The sequence below is a fragment of the Suncus etruscus genome, chromosome 7, assembly GCF_024139225.1.
Source record: "Suncus etruscus isolate mSunEtr1 chromosome 7, mSunEtr1.pri.cur, whole genome shotgun sequence".
Lineage (NCBI taxonomy): Eukaryota > Metazoa > Chordata > Mammalia > Eulipotyphla > Soricidae > Suncus > Suncus etruscus.
The window spans coordinates 14,715,960-14,731,770 of NC_064854.1; the positions used below are offsets into that span (position 1 = coordinate 14,715,960).

The 15,811-nt window shown below is 45.8% G+C and overlaps 1 protein-coding gene across 1 annotated transcript in view; it reads right to left on the reverse strand.

Annotated features, from left to right (window-relative positions):
- Positions 1 to 15,811, reverse strand: part of LARP4B (La ribonucleoprotein 4B) — a 52,552-nt gene that overhangs the window by 12,407 nt on the left and 24,334 nt on the right. The window contains exons 5-13 of the mRNA XM_049776292.1: positions 13,392 to 13,470; positions 11,293 to 11,429; positions 10,679 to 10,782; positions 6,426 to 6,536; positions 5,760 to 5,813; positions 5,453 to 5,659; positions 5,098 to 5,100; positions 2,110 to 2,216; positions 1,343 to 1,594 (exon numbers count right to left, since the gene is read on the reverse strand). Coding sequence (XP_049632249.1) covers positions 1,343 to 1,594; positions 2,110 to 2,216; positions 5,098 to 5,100; positions 5,453 to 5,659; positions 5,760 to 5,813; positions 6,426 to 6,536; positions 10,679 to 10,782; positions 11,293 to 11,429; positions 13,392 to 13,470 — 1,054 coding nt within the window. The remainder of the gene's footprint in view (positions 1 to 1,342; positions 1,595 to 2,109; positions 2,217 to 5,097; positions 5,101 to 5,452; positions 5,660 to 5,759; positions 5,814 to 6,425; positions 6,537 to 10,678; positions 10,783 to 11,292; positions 11,430 to 13,391; positions 13,471 to 15,811) is intronic.

The following is a 15,811-nucleotide window of genomic DNA, read 5'->3' on the forward strand; positions in this document are numbered from 1 at the left end:
GGGTTGTTTCCACTGGGGGTGGGGGAACTGCAGCTTCCTGAGAACAGTTAATACAGCACAGCAGAAACCCCTATATTCTGCCCTATGGAATGCCAGTACTGCTGTTGTGTCCCTGCACCCTGGACAAAACAGAGAACTGGTGTGAGGAAAAAACTCTTAAGAGGCCTTATTCTGCTTACATCCAGGAAAGGGTGTGGTTAGGACGGACCCTGTGGGCTTGGGCAGCCAACACATTGTAGCCTCTAGTGCCTTAAGCATGCTGGCCCCCAGCTTTCCTGTTACTCTGGCCATGCTGATTGGCACTTGTCTAGGACTCTCCAAACTGGACAGAAGCACTGGCCACTGGCGTTGTGGAGGTAGCAGGACTCTGGGAAGTGTGAATGTGGTTCGGACAGGAGAAATGCAATTCCTACTGCTGCCAGGGAGTAGTGACACCCAGCCCACACTAAGCTGCTTCCTCTGCATCCTCAGCCCACTCAGTTCTCTCACTTCTGAACTCTCTGGGCCAGGGACCACATCAGTTGTCACTCCTGACAATGTTCCAGCCTGAATGAGGTTACTAAGCAGCACGAACATGAAAGCTGTGCACAAGTGAAGTTTTGTAAAGCTACGTAGATGCTCCGTTTGTTCTGTGAGTTTCCAGAGCTGACTATAAGGAAGCGAGTAGCCTTATGCCAATCCGTGTGGGGGCTGCCTTCCCTTAGGCCTGCACAGAGCTGACTAGAGGCCTGGCTAAAATTGTTTAGCTCCACTACCTGAAGCCAAGATTCACCATGGGGGCATAAGGGAGCCACAGGCGCAGCGACTAGTGGCACCCTCTAGTGGCACCAGATAAGGCTGTAGTGCTCTGCTCGTGAAGAAGTGGGTCGACCCTGTCAGTCACTCAGTCACTAACCATGGCTGGGCAGAGGCTGGCCCAGTGGGTGCCTGTGCTCCACTGCGGCCTGGAAGTAGAAACAGTTGTCACTGGCCTCCATGTGGCCCACAAGCACTCTGACAGCCACAGCTTTCATCTGAAAATCTGTGGCGGGACAAGAAGGTGATTGCATCATATGATGTGAAGTGCTTGCCACTGGTTGCGGATGGGGTCACAGCACGAGGGGGTGGACTCCAGCCCACAAAAAAACCAGCTGCAGAAGCCCTTGGCTCTTCCTTCTCACTGGACCAGAGATGAAAGCAAAATCTCTGCTCTCAGAGGCAAGTCTGCATCCGTCAGTTTGGATTTCTGCGATGCCTTCAGAAATAAGGATCACAGAACATGTCTAAAATAATGGGTTTTGGTAGCACTAATAATTTGGGTCAGGTACAAAGTGCCGGCTTGACAGCAGCTGGGGTCACTCACCTTCCTCTGCCTAAGCCAGGAGAGGACTGGAGACTGGTCAGCTCCACGCGCCCGGGCCCCACGTCTCTCTCGGCGTAGGTGGGAGGGTGCTGTGTTCGGGTTCTAGTTTGACCTGTCTGCCTGGTTTGTGGGCTCCGGACACCGTTTATTAACCGATCCGCAGTGAAGTTAAATATGGAAGGACTTTCTAAGAGCCCAGGCCCTCTCTCTGTGCTGGGGATGGCATGGCGCAGATGAGATTTACTAGGGTTCCTGTGAACACAATGTTGGGATACGCTCAGTTATAAAACCATCCCAGCATTCCCAAAGGAACATGCTAATATAGGGAGCCTGAGCTAAAGAATGTGTGCTGAGAAACTAGAAACTGTCACAGACCAAGCAGAACACAGCTTGTCTTGGAGTACAGGTATCTCCAAAGAAAGGTGTGTGTTGTGCTCTGCTGAAGCCCAGGTTTTGTGGCCCTGGGTTTGCTCAATGCCTCAAGCCTACCATGGAATTAGTGGGCCTTTGGACACCCCACATACATAGAATCTAAGCCTAGACTATTGGTCCTGTCGCTCAGGGTTAACCTAACTAGCAGTTGCATCTGCATCAGAGAATCATCAGAAGCACTTTCTTTAGACTTAGTGGATGTGGCTTATGAGAGTGGTTAGTGACCGAGGGTTAACACACTTGCTTTTACTCTTAAAAGTTTATAACATGGACGCAACCTCTTATTACAAACCCTGGGGAAAAAAACATACATTTCAATATCTCATGCAACTTACCTGCTTCTTGGAGGGTACTGTCTGAGTGAAGTCAGAGGAGACGCTGCAGGTTTGAAGGTTGGAGACGTAAACCCATTTATAAACCCAGTACTTGGAAATGGAGTCACCTGGATTAGGGAAAAAATATCATACATAAGCCAGACAGTGAGTTAGCCATCATAGCACCTCTGCCCCAAGCACATGGATGAGGAAGAAGTAGGTCCTCACAGGCACAGGAGCCCTGGCTAGAGGAGTCCTCCTGCATCCCCACTACATGTAAAGGGTCATTCAAGGACATAGGCTCTAAACACAAATGGGAGTCCAATGCTTAATCTACTGCCACACCACCTTTCTGACTGATAAGACAGAACTTTTTCCTTATGGTGTCTTTAATAAACTTATGCAAGGACTCAATCTTTGGGACACCTATGGGGCTTCAATAATCTCTACCAAAAGACAATTTTAACGTTATCCCCATGGAAGTCTTGCACAGAGACCAATTGATTATAATCATTCCAATCACAATTCTCAAACTCACAACTTACAGTGATATACTTCATAAATACACTAACATGATTCAAAAGGAAAGTTAAAGGGTTCTTCAGAAATATAATTTCTAGAAAGAAAAAAAAAAAGAATTTCTGGAGCTGGGTAGGGGGAAAGTTCCAGAGCAATGTTCAAAGGGGCCAGAGGCCTCCTTAGGGATGCAGTATTAGGGATCAAACCCAAGCCTCTGCATTACCAAGCCCCAATCTTACACCCTAAATTCCCACTGTATGGACAAATTATACTTAAGCCTCTCCTTGTTTAAAAAAGACAAAAAAAAAAAAAAAGTCAATCTTAACAAAAGCCAAAGCTAAAAGAGAAAATTATACTGGAAATAGGTTAGAAGTAATAGGAAACCTGTTTTTTTTTTTTTTTCTTTTTCTTTTTGGGCCACAACTGGTGGCGCTCAGGAGTTACTTCTGGCTCTGTACCCAGAAATTGCTTCTGGCAGGCTTCGGCGACCATATGGGAAGCTAGGAATCAAACCACATTCTGTTCTGGGGTGGTCTTGTGCAAGGCAAATGTCCTACCTACTGCTGTGCTCTCTCTCTGGCCCCGAAAAACCTTCTTTGATTCAAAAAGAATTAAGCGGGACTGGAGAGATAGTATGAAGGTAAGGCGTTTGCCTTTCACGCAGAAGGTCATCAGTTCGAATCCGGCGTCCCATATGGTCCCCCGTGCCTGCCAGGAGCAATTTCTGAGCATGGAGCCAGGAGTTTCCCATGAGCACTGCCAGGTGTGACCCAAAAACCACACACACACACACACACACACACACACACACACACACACAAATCAAAGCAAAAAATAATCAAAAAGAATTAAGCAACAAAAGAAAGCTATGGAAAGATGCGCTTCAAAGTGCTAAGATGGGGTGAAGCCGACAGGGCTAGTGATAGGGCTAGTTCAACAGGTGGGAGTATAGCCTTGAGGACCACTTAAGGCCTCCACGCAGGCCTGACAGCAGCATACGGCTTGGCTGAGCAGGGTATCAGCAGGAAGAGCCCCAGTCCCTGAGTACTGCTGGGGAGAATCCAACACACCTCTCCCCAATTTGTTAGGCTATCTAACTTGGTACTCTAGAAACTTTAGTCTGTAAGATCTCATCACAGCTGTATATGCACCGGCTGTCCTCGGTGATCACTCCTGGCTGTGCTTGGGAGACCATATGGGGTGCAAGGATCAAACTCAGGCCAACTGCATGCAAAGCAATCTGCTGTGCTATCACCGTACTCCTGAACTCGGAACTTTTTTCTTTTAATCAAGGTGAGACCAATCGAATCTTTCTCACATACAGACTTTTATAGAGAATGCTGGCATTCTAAAAATTTTGCTTTTAAGTGTGAAAAGGGGGTACTATACATGATCCCACAGAATCTCCAAAAATGATCCCTGAGAATTACCAGAAATGAGCTCTGAGCAATGTTGGCTGCAGTCCAAAAGCCAAGCAAACAAAAACTGTGCAAAATGGTCACCTGCAAGCAGTGTGACTGATGTAACTTGCAGAGAATCTGCTGGTACTCCTGTTCCGTTTCTGCTCAGAAAGCCAAGCTAGAATGTGTCTCAAAGGGAGCAAAAGGCCTTTGCCGCCCCTAGCAGAGCTAAAGGAGCCTGAGAATATAGCTATATAACTACAGCATTTGACAAACAGCTCAGTTCAGGAGAACTAAGAGACTGCATTGGTGACACCATTAGTGAGTTAAAAGACTGGGCCCTGCTGCCCACCAGCTCATTTCTTGGCCCAGCAGAATCACTGTTTCCAAGAAGCTGTTTTTTGTTTTTGTTTTTTTTTTTGTCAACACTCAGGGGGTTACTCTTGGCTCTATGCTCAGAAATCACTCCTGGCAGGCTTAGGGGACCATATGGGATGCCGGGATTCAAACCACTGACCTTCTGCATGAAAGGCAATGGCCTTACCTCCATGCTATCTCTAAAGCCCCCAAAGCTTCATTTTCTTACTGTTATAATTTAAAAAGAAAGTGAAATGACATTGACTTTCAGTGCTCGTCTGCTGAACATTATTTAGGGGCTAGACTGCCTGTCCCCAAGTCCCTCCAAGACACAAGTGCAAGAGCACTTACTCAAGACACCCTGAAGACACTCCCGGCTTGGCTCTGAAAACATCTGCTGACTCACTTCCCCAAGCTTTGATCTGGGAACATTCACCAGCAGCTTTGCATTGCCATACTTCCTGAGCCCACTGGCCACATGTGGGCTGAATAAAAGGTCGGTCTTTTTCTGCATCTAACCTAGGCACAATGTTGTTTAGGGAAGTGCACTACCAGAGCAGTTTGGCCCACACTCCTCCTAGGTTCCATCCCGTTCCTTCTTTCTGCCCTCTCCAGTACTGAGCACAGGTCCATATAGAGCTCATGCGTAAGAGAATACCCAGCTCCTCTCCCACTCTGCTTGTCAACAGCCCTGACTTACTGACTTGACTCACCACTGCTTTCTTTGCTCCACCAACTCCATTGTTCTTCCTGACTGTTTTGCAACATGAGGCAACCCAGGTGTGACCCAAAAACCAAAAAAAATAAAAAATAAAAATAAAAAGAAGAAGAAAGTGTCCCTTGCATTGCATCTGTGCTCAAGTTTTCTGTTTGTAGTAGAGGTCTTATTCCATTCTATATTTTACTGAGGACCACATAGTGACAGGAGAGGAATTTGTCAAAGGGTTAGATTACAGTATTTCACCCAAACTTGACTCAAACATTGATGTGTGCGTTCCTCACTAGATCAACTTCTCCATCCTCCTGAGCCCAGCAGTGTCTACAAGAGAACTGGGACTTAAGCTCATGCGCAGAGCAGACTCACCAGCGGGGGGGTCGAGATAACTGTGTGTGGCAGACCAGGTGTGAGGGGCGATTAGGCTGTAGAGAGGAAAGTGCTGCTGGGGGCTGTACACTGGAGGTAAGTAGAAGGAGGCCGTGTAGCGCTGATGTGTGTAAAGGCTCATGTCCAGAGGTCTGAATCCGTTCTTTGGCAAAAATGTGTTTATAGCTATTGCCTTTGCCTTTATCCGAGCCTAAGAAGAACAACAGTTTTTTTAGAACAGTTTTTAAGTACAATAGTTGAGATGTTGATTTGCAAATAAAGAAATAAATATACCCAATTGTCTTGCTTACCTTAATTGGTTTCCCTTGAAAAGTCTTGACTTCTTCTCGAAGATATTTGTAAGCCTAAGGGAAAAATCATCCAAAACATCATTCTGTTGACCTTATTGCTTTTAACAGGTACAGTGCAGTGCAGAATTTATCAAGATGGACACTACACTTCCAATGCTCATGAAGTAATAAACCAATGGCAAGTCACTCTCAAAGAAGAAGGGATGGCCTACCAACACAACACCTCAGATAAGAAACTATTAACTTCAAATATAAAAGGTAGAATCCCAAAACCACACACAGCATTGGTAAAGCACTTTACTTAGTGTTACTAGAAGCCAAATCTCCCCCACACCAAAGGCCAGGAATTCTGACCTTAGAAAAAATTAGGAGCTACTCATTCTTCAAATTAAAGTCCCCTGCCAACTCAGGGATTAGGCTCAAATCTAGTCTCAATCTGCCACATTCCCATCCAAGGAAGAGCCCTGCAGCAGCTGTGCACATGTACAGTGCTGCCCTGCCCCTCGTTCTCTGCAGCCAGTATTCAGACTCCCCGCCCACACCACCTCATCTCATCTCAATACTACACTGGCTTTCCTTCACATCGTTGATTTTCTATCATGTGAGGTTACAATATGTTGTATTCAGTCCATAGGTGCTAAATGGGTTGAAGGAGGATGTGCTTACCTGCTGTGCATCAGCTTCCGTTTCAAATGTGATGAACCAATTATCATTATAGGCAAATTCACAGTTTATAAATTTCGGTAAATTATCTCCTTTAAATAATGCTTCTACTTCCTAGAAACAGAAATGGAAAACATCAATTCTCAATCATGTCACACTCAGTCCTTGCCAAATAAGATATGCTCCAATGGGAGTGGGCGTCTCGGAGGAAGAGTCCAACATGTTGATATCTAGAAAACTCTTTCTAAATGCTGCAGTTCACTCTGACTTCCCCAGAGCTCCACAGCACTGAAAATGGGCCTATAACTTGCCAGCAGCCTACCCTATTTCCAAGATAGCTTAAACTTCTTTAAAAAAAAAAACAAAAAAAAAACCACTAGAATGACAGCTCCACAATTTGCAGTGAGATCATTTAAAAAAATTTTTTTTTTGAACTCTGACTTCTGGACAAGATGAACTAGATTTACCCTATCTGATGAAACAAAGGGTAGGGATCTGAAGCGCATGCCTTGCAGGCATAAGAACCAATTCTGATAAACAGCTCTACTAGAGAAAAATGAAAGTCAAAAGCAAACTGTCTGAATTAAGTTTCCAGATAATGAGTAGGAGGACTGAGAGACAAGTATATGTCTGGGATGAGCAGGCCAAAGCTTTAGAAGGTGAGCACAGGCTCATTTAGGTTCTCAGAACCTGCAAGCATCTCTCCAAGCAAAGCAGGACAACCAGGGAAACAAAGTTCAGGGGGACAAGTATTTCCACCACCAGATCTGAGCAGTGTCACAGACCTGGGTAACATGGCTCTGCTTCCACATAGCATATACTTTTGTTTTCCATGGTGGTGGGGAGAGCCCCTAATATACCAGTGAATAGTCTCCAGCAAATAGTCTCAAGGAACCATACTGGTCCAAGTCCCTAAAACCGAGGACTATATGACCATTCAGGGTCTAAGTATAATTCCAAATGTCTGATAACCATTTATTGTTTACCAAGCATACAAAGAAAACAGAGGAGCCCGAGTGCTTTGTGCACACCTTATCCGGGTTGATTCTCAGCACCCTGAGATAAAAGCCAAGAATAACCCTGAACACCACTGGCCAAGGCCAAATAAAACAATCAAGCAAACAAATACATATGGCATATAATGAGAAAAACTAGTTTCAGGTGGAACTATCAGGCGAGGGCAGTAAATCAGTTACTGAAGTCTGTATGTGAAAGGCAGAGATTGCATGTGTTAATTGGAGATCACAAAGATCCAGGGATAAAGAGACAGTATAAAGGGGAGAGTACTTGCATGACCCACCATTTTCTATTCCCAATATCATATTTGGCCCCCCAAGCCAGGGCGGAGACAGGAACAAACCCTGAGCAACATTAGGAGTGGCCAGAAAAAACAAGGCCCAAATGAAACTTCTAGAACATTAAAATGAAATACAATACAATAAAATAAAACTACTTCTTGGCCAAAGGATAGTAAAGGATAGGGTGTTTGCCTTGCATGTGGTAAGTCGGGTTTGACTCCCAGAATCACATAAAAACCCTCTGAACCACCAGGAGTGATCCCTGAGCACCACTGCAAAATAACAAGAACAAATAAAAACAAATTGCTTGCCTCCTCAACCACCCACCCTCATTTCTGGGAGAAAGGAAAATACCACTAAAAAGTACTATAGAGGACCATCTAAATAGAAAATTATTATTTTTTATTTTTATTTATTTTTTTGGTTTTTGGGTCACATCCGGCAGCACTCAGAGGTTCCTCCTGGCTTCCTGGCTCTACGCTCAGAAATCGCTCCTTCTGCATGAAAGGCAAACGCCTTACCTCCATGCAGTCTCTCCGGCCCCTAAATAGAAAATTATGTAAAAAAAAAAAAAAAAAAAAAAAAAGTAGCTGGGCCGGAGAGATAGCACGGAGGTAAGATGTGTTTGCCTTTCATGCAGAAGGTCACTGGTTTGCATCCCGGCATCCCATATGGTTCCCTGAGCCTTCCAGGAGTGATTTCTGAGCTTAGAGCCAGGAGTAATCCCTGAGCGCTGCGGGTGTGACCCAAAAACCAAAAAGAGAGAAAGAGAGAAAGAGGAGAGGGGAGGGGAGGGAAGGAGAGAGGAGGGGAGGGGAAGGGGAGGAGAGGGGGGGAAGGGGAAAGGGAAAGAGAAAAGCCTTGGGGCTGGAACAGTAGCACAGTGGTAGCAGTTCATCTTGCACGTGGCCAACCCCAGACAGACTCAGGTTGGATTCCCAGCATCCCACATGGTCCCCCGAGCCTGCCAGGAGCAATTTTTGTGCAGAGCCAGGAGTAACCGGGAAGCGGGGAAGGGAGGGAGAACCTTAAATGGAAAAAAACAAAACAAAACAAAACCAAAAAAAAACTGAAAAGGTGGTCTTTTTGTTTGGGGGCCACAAATGACAGTATTCAGGGTACATTCCTAGTGTTCAGGGCAGGCAAAGATTGAGTCCAGGTCAGCCATATGCAAGGCAAATGCTCTACCAATTGTATCACTCTAGCCCTAAGCCAAGTGCTTCTCAATTTTGTTATGTCCACCCAGGAAGAAGAAAGTATTTTTCACACACACACCCCGTGCAACTGTAAATAGTATCTTTATTAAAAAAAAAAAACTTGGGGCCGGGAAGGTGGCGCTAGAGGTAAGGTGTCTGCCTTACAAGCGCTAGCGTAGGACGGACCGCGGTTCGATCCCCCGGCATCCAATATGGTCTCCCCAAGCCAGGGGCGATTTCTGAGCTCATAGCCAGGAGTAACCCCTGAGCATCAAACGGGTGTGGCCCAAAAACCAAAAAAAAAAAAAAAAACTTTAACCTGCACAAAAAATATATATAAAATAATTTGAGCTGATTTTTTTTTTGTTTTTTGTTTTTTTTTTTTTGTTTTTGGGTCACACCCGGCAGCACTCAGGGGTTACTCCTGGCTCTACGCTCAGAAATCACTCCTGGCAGGCTCGAGGGACCATATGGGATGCCAGGATTCGAACCACCGACCTTCTGCATGCAAGTCAAATGCTCTACCTTCATGCTATCTCTCTTGCCCCATGAGCTGATTTTTTAATCAGAGGTGAGTCTGGATTTATGGCTACAATGAGCACGTTTTGCAATGCATAGCTTTTTGAAGAAGGGTTTGAAGCAGGACACAGAAACTCTCAGCTCCAGAACTTACATAGACATAAACACAGGGCTTAGCCTGTTATGACAGTTTGCCAAGGTCAAATGCGGCCCCCTTTACGGAGCCTCGAACCCCTCCCACGGGGGCGCGCCCCACTATTTGAGAAGCACTGCCCTAAGCTGAGATAGTCTAGTAGACATATAGGGTTTTCTGACTGACGTCAAATGAAGACACACTTTTTCTCACATGCATATGGAACATTCTCAAGAAAAGATTCCATGTTGGGGCACAGAACTACTAGTACCCTAACATGACCGTCAGATTCTGATTACATACAAAGGTGTGTCTGCTTTTACGAAGCTAGTTCATATGCACCAAGGAGAAGTGTCCCTACACCGAACCATAGACTTGGTCTTCCCTTCAAAGGACCATCTCATCTGTTCTCACATTTAATTCCTAAATTATTCAATTTACCATAAACTCTGTTATTTTACTTTTTTTTTTTTTTTTGGGCCACACCCGGCGGTGCTCAGGGGTTACTCCTGGCTGTCTGCTCAGAAATAGCTCCTGGCAGGCACGGGGGGACCATATGGGACACCGGGATTCGAACCAACCATCTTTGGTCCTGGATCGGCTGCTTGCAAGGCAAACGCCGCTGTGCTATCTCTCCGGGCCCCTATTTTACTTATTTTTAATTTTGTGGTGCTGTTTATGAATCTAGAGTAAGGCATTTGTTCTGTCTACCAACCACGTCCCTGGTCTGTCTGTATATGCATGGTGTGAATCCTGAGAACAAAAAGTTAGGGATCACCTTTACAAATAAACCACAGTGAAATCTCTAGTGTATGAACTCAGAGTTATGTTATCTACATTTTTAAATATGTATTAAAAAACCCTAAGGGCCAGAACAATAATAGTGCAGCGAGTAGGACATTTGCCGTGCATGCGGCCAACCTGGGTTCGATCCCCAGCATCCCAGGCTTTCCAGAGCCTGCCAGGAGTGATTTCTGAGCACAGAGCCAAGAGTAATCCTTGAGTGCTACCATGTGTGGCCCAAATCCCACTCACCTACCCTCCAAAAAAGCCCTGCACATATGCACACATATACATGCACCTTAATTACCCGTTGGAGAAATGACTTACTTCTACTGGGGTGGATTCAGATATTTCACGTAATATCACTATGCAACGATTTTGATTTGGCCTGACTTTTTCTCCTTTCTCGTCTACTTGAACTAAAGGTAAAGCTGTAAAGAGAAAACAAATGAGATCAAAACAAATAATTTACATTCTATTGAGATATAATATAAATACTCCAATGGGAGGTTATATACAGTGCTACCAAAACACATTAAAGAAACTTCATATGAAGGGCAAACTATCAACAGTTTTCCAATCATTCCTGAATGTTAAATTGCCCTAAACTACTAAACACAGGGATTTTAAATATATGCTACAATGTACACACCATGAAACAAAGGCTTTGTTCAAACAGTTTAAACAGTTAAAAGCAAATGATACACAATTTAGGGGAGAGAAAAAACACCTTCCAGTGGTCCTCAAACTATGGCCCGAGGGCCACATACTGTATTTGTATCTGTTTTGTTTCTTCATTGCAAAATAAGATATATGCAGTGTGCATAAGAATTCGTTCATAAGTTTTGTTTTTACGATAGTCAGACCCTCCAATGGTCTGAGGGACAGTGAACTGGGCCCCTGTTTAGAAAGTTTGAGTTGAGTCTGTGTTGTGTACTTACATCTCAGAACCTCAACAATTAAGTCCAGATCAGTACTGAGCTTCTTGATGTGGTCCAGGTTAGCCACTGTTGTGATTGGCACGTACTGGTCACTGTCCATCTGTGATATGAGGTACATGTCACTAGCCAGGTTCTCCCTGCAGAAAGAAAATCATTTTGTTAGTTCCTATTTAAAAGAAAGAAACTGGGGTCAGACAGACAGTACAGTGCAGATGGGAAAACCACAATTTATTCCCTGACACCACAGGTTTAGGGAATCTGAACACCATAAGAGAGATAACTAAAACAAAACTGAGTACGGCCTAAAATAAACATTTTAAAAATGTTACGAAGTGTTTGCACAAGGGCCAGAGCAATATAGTACAGTGGTAATGAGTTTGCCTTGCATATGATTAACCCCAGCATCCCATATATTTCCCTAACCCTGCCAGGAGTAAGCCCTGAGCACTGACCACCCAAGAAAAAGGTGCCTGCACATTGTATAACTGAAGATCCAACACTACTGCTGCTTGAGGGCAGCAATCAAACTAGTGGGAAAAGAGCCTGACTGATCAGCTAGTCAGATGTGGACTCGTGTCCTTTAAGAGGCCGTCTGGCAGCTACTATCACAGGAAGAAATGGGAGAGATAGTACAGAACTACTTCTCTTGCTTGCAGGTAACCCTGGTTTGACTAGGTTAAACCAGTCTGGCACCCCATATGGTCCTCTGAGCACCATCAGGAATAATCACAGAGCAAGGACAAAGTCCTCAGCACTGTCGGGTATAGACTCAAACCGGAAATTAATTAGCCAGTGGCATGAGTTAAAACCCCACCTGCTACCAAGTCTGACCTCAAGTAAAATTGTTTTCAAAGGAATTTGAGTGGCAGAAAGATAAAATAAAATGCATTCCGGCCTGGAGAGATAGCACAGCAGAGTTTGCCTTGCAAGCAGCCGATTCAGGACCAAAGGTGGTTGGTTCGAATCCCGGTGTCCCATATGGTTCCCCGTGCCTGCCAGGAGCTATTTCTGAGCAGACAGCCAGGAGTAATCCCTGAGCACCACCGGGTGTGGCCCAAAAACCAAAAAATAATAAAATAAAATAAAATGCACTCAAAATCACCTAAATTAAGGTTTTAATTACTCACAGTTCATCTCTGTGAGGCATGTTGGAGTAGCCTGAGAACTATAAAAACAAAGGGAGTGGGGGAGGTGGATATACCCAATGGTGCTCAGGGAAAAAACAGGGCCTCTACATGCAGGCAGGCAGCACAAGCATTCTCTCCAAACTCTATATACAATGAAGCCCACTTGAAAGAGTAAGAAGAGGTCCCCAGAAAGACCAGTGTGAATCAGAGCACATGAGCTAGCACCAGTTGGGAGACCCTAGAGCAGCTCCACAATCCCACCTTCCTTCCTAGCACCCCCAGGAACATGACCAGGACACTGGACACACACAATCAACCAGCATGGAAAGTGAAGATCAAATTTAGCCTTGTGTTCTCACTTGGCCTGAGATGGCTCAGGGCACCTGAGGAACAAAAAGTGCTCAATCCCATACAAATGAGGTCTGGGATGAACTTTGACCAAGGTCAACAAAGCACTGGCCAACACGAGGAAGGGCCTTCTGGCCCTTCTCCACCAGGCTCCTCCTGCCTCGGGCCCAGAGAAGTCCAAGTATCACCATCACTAATCAACCTTTCTACATGGCACCCACAGAGAAAACCCAATTTATATGTCCATTTGAACTCAAAATTCTCTATTTTTCAAAGGAAAATGTGCCAGCCGTGCTTGGCAGTAGTTTGAGAAGCACAAGGAACTATCCTCGACTTCGCAGTAGACTGCGAAAGGCTGGGACTGCTGACCAGGCCCTCACAATCACGGTTGCACCCAGACATGCCCAGCGAGTGACTCTGAACACTGTCGGAACAACCATCTTTGGTTCTCCAGCAAGTCAAAGGGAAATAGGAACCACAGAATTCTAGAAGGAAGCCTGCCTGAAAGACGAAAACAGGCTGGCAGTAGCCATACATACTCTTACACAAAATGCTGCATTGTGTACGCGGGAACCCAAGCATTCCACCTCACATTAGGTACTAGAACACCCATGATACACTCACCTAGATAAGCAGAATTCCAATGTTTTCTTAAGTACTTCTCGGGGGTCTTCCTGGTTTTCTGTTTGTGATTCATTTCCTCCTACATAAAAATAATGATTAACTCAGGAAGAATGGCTTAAAACTTACCAAGCAGAGATTCAATGGAGTATTTCTACTATTTTCAAAATTCTTTTTTTTTTGTTTTGTTTTTGGGTCACACCCAACAACACTCAGCTCAGGGGTTACTCTTGGCTCTGCTCAGAAATGGCTCAGGACCATATGGTCCTCCGTGCCTGCCAGGAGCTATTTCTGAGCAAACAACCAGGAGAACTCCTGAGCAACGCCGGGTGTGACCCAAAAACCAAAAAAAAAAAAAGTGAGAGTTGGAGCCCGGAGAGATAGCACAGCAGCGTTTGCCTTGCAAGCAGCCAATCCAGGACCAAAGGTAGTTGGTTCGAATCCCAGTGTCCCATATGGTCCCCCGTGCCTGCCAGGAGCTATTTCTGAGCAGACAGCCACCGGGTATGGCCCAAAAACCAAAACCAAAACCAAAAAAAAAAGTGAGAGTTGGGGCTGAACGGTGGCACTCGAGCTAAGGGCATCTGTCTTGCAAGTGCTAAACTAGGACAGAGGTTCGATCCCACGGCATCCCATATGGTCTCTCAAGCCAGGAGCGAGTTCTGAGCACATAGCCAGGAGTAACCCCTGAGCGTCAATGGGTGTGGCCCAAAAACAAACCAAAAAAGTAGAAAGTTAGAGTGAAGGGGCCAAAGAGAGTGCAATGGGCTTAAGACCGTACTCTGCAGAGGGGGGAGGGGTGGATTCCATCCCTTTTACCATATGATCCCTTAAATACCAATCTAAAAATGACCTAAAGTAGCTAACAAGTCCCAAAAACAATAACAATAAGATGGGGGGGGGGTAAACAAAGACCATTACAAGACAGTGTGAAGACTTAACAAGTGAAACAGAAAGTGTTTTTGTTTTTGTTTTGGTCACATCCAGCAGCACTCATGGGTTACTCTTCACTGCAGGCTCAGGGAACCATATGAGATGCCGGGGTTCGAACCACCGTCTTTCTGCATGCAAGGCAAACGCCTTACCTCCATCTATCTCTCTGGGCCCTAGACAGAAAGTTTTTACTTCAGGAATGGAATAAAATCTATCCTTCAAAAACAAAGGAACAAAATGAGACTAATGAACTTGCTGAGACGGAAAACAGAACTTGTCAAATTGGCCCAGTACCTCCTCCAATGGGGCAGAGATAGCACAGCAGGAACCAGGATGGGCAAGGCAAGAAGCACCCTAAGGGCAAGGGATGAGGGGCAGGGGAACTGATGTAGGACTAGTTTACACCAGAATACAGCACTGGCCCTGCTGTGCGAGCCTTTGCAATCCCTCCCCTACACTGGGAACAGGGACTGGAGAGACAACAGGACAGTGGGTAAAGGGCTGGCCTTGTTCAAGCCTTGGACCTTAGACAGTCCCCCAAGTCCCATCAGGAGTGACCTCTGAGCGAAGAGCCAGGAGTAAGCCCTGAGCACCAGAGTGTACCCTCCACCCCAAAAGAGAAAAAAATAACAGATAACAGTTTCCGACACAGAAATGGAGCATTTTCAGCCACACCAATGTGCCTTTGTGTGCCAAGGCTGAGGTTTAGGAGAGTGAGGTGAGAAGACAGCTGGGCCCCTGGAGACTAGACTGCAGGTGCACACACCAGCTGCCTCAGGTAAAATGTATAGTTTGAGGTCTGAAGTGCACCCTTAAGGGGCCCACCTCCCATTCAGTTGTTCTCGACTGGCCCTGTACCCTGAGGAAAGGCCACCCAGCTCAGCAAACCCTGAGAGGCCCCTGACCCGGCATCCCATATGATCCCTTGAGCCTGCCAGAGCAATTTCTGAGGGTCAGCCAGTCAGCCTGGGCCTGTACCTGAATCTAAAAAAAGCTGGCCACTCCACCCCACCCCCACCCATTCCACCAAGACTGCAACCCTAGCCAGCCAGATAACAAGTTGTGTGTCCTCTCCCCTACCCAACCCCCTGCATACACCCCAGGAGCCTCACTGTACAATGGGGGCTCCACAGATGATGGCCAGCAGCTCAGGACCAACGAGAGCAAGTTCTGCTTGACAGTCTTCATTATGAAGACAGGAAGGTGTCTGCTCAGGTATCTCAGGTTTCTGAACACAGACCAAAGGCCCTAAGAACAAGCAACCGTACTGACACCACCAGAGGCTTCTGCCATCCTGCCTGAAAAGGAACCTAAGCAATCACTTAAAGAAACTCAATGTAGGGCCGGAGCAATAGCACAGAGGCAAAGTGTGCTGCTTGCCTTGCACGTGGCAGACCCAGGTTCAATCCTGGCACCCACTATGGTTCCCCCGCACACTGCCAGAGAGTGATTTCTGAGTGCAGAGTGAGGAATAAACCCTGAACATCGCT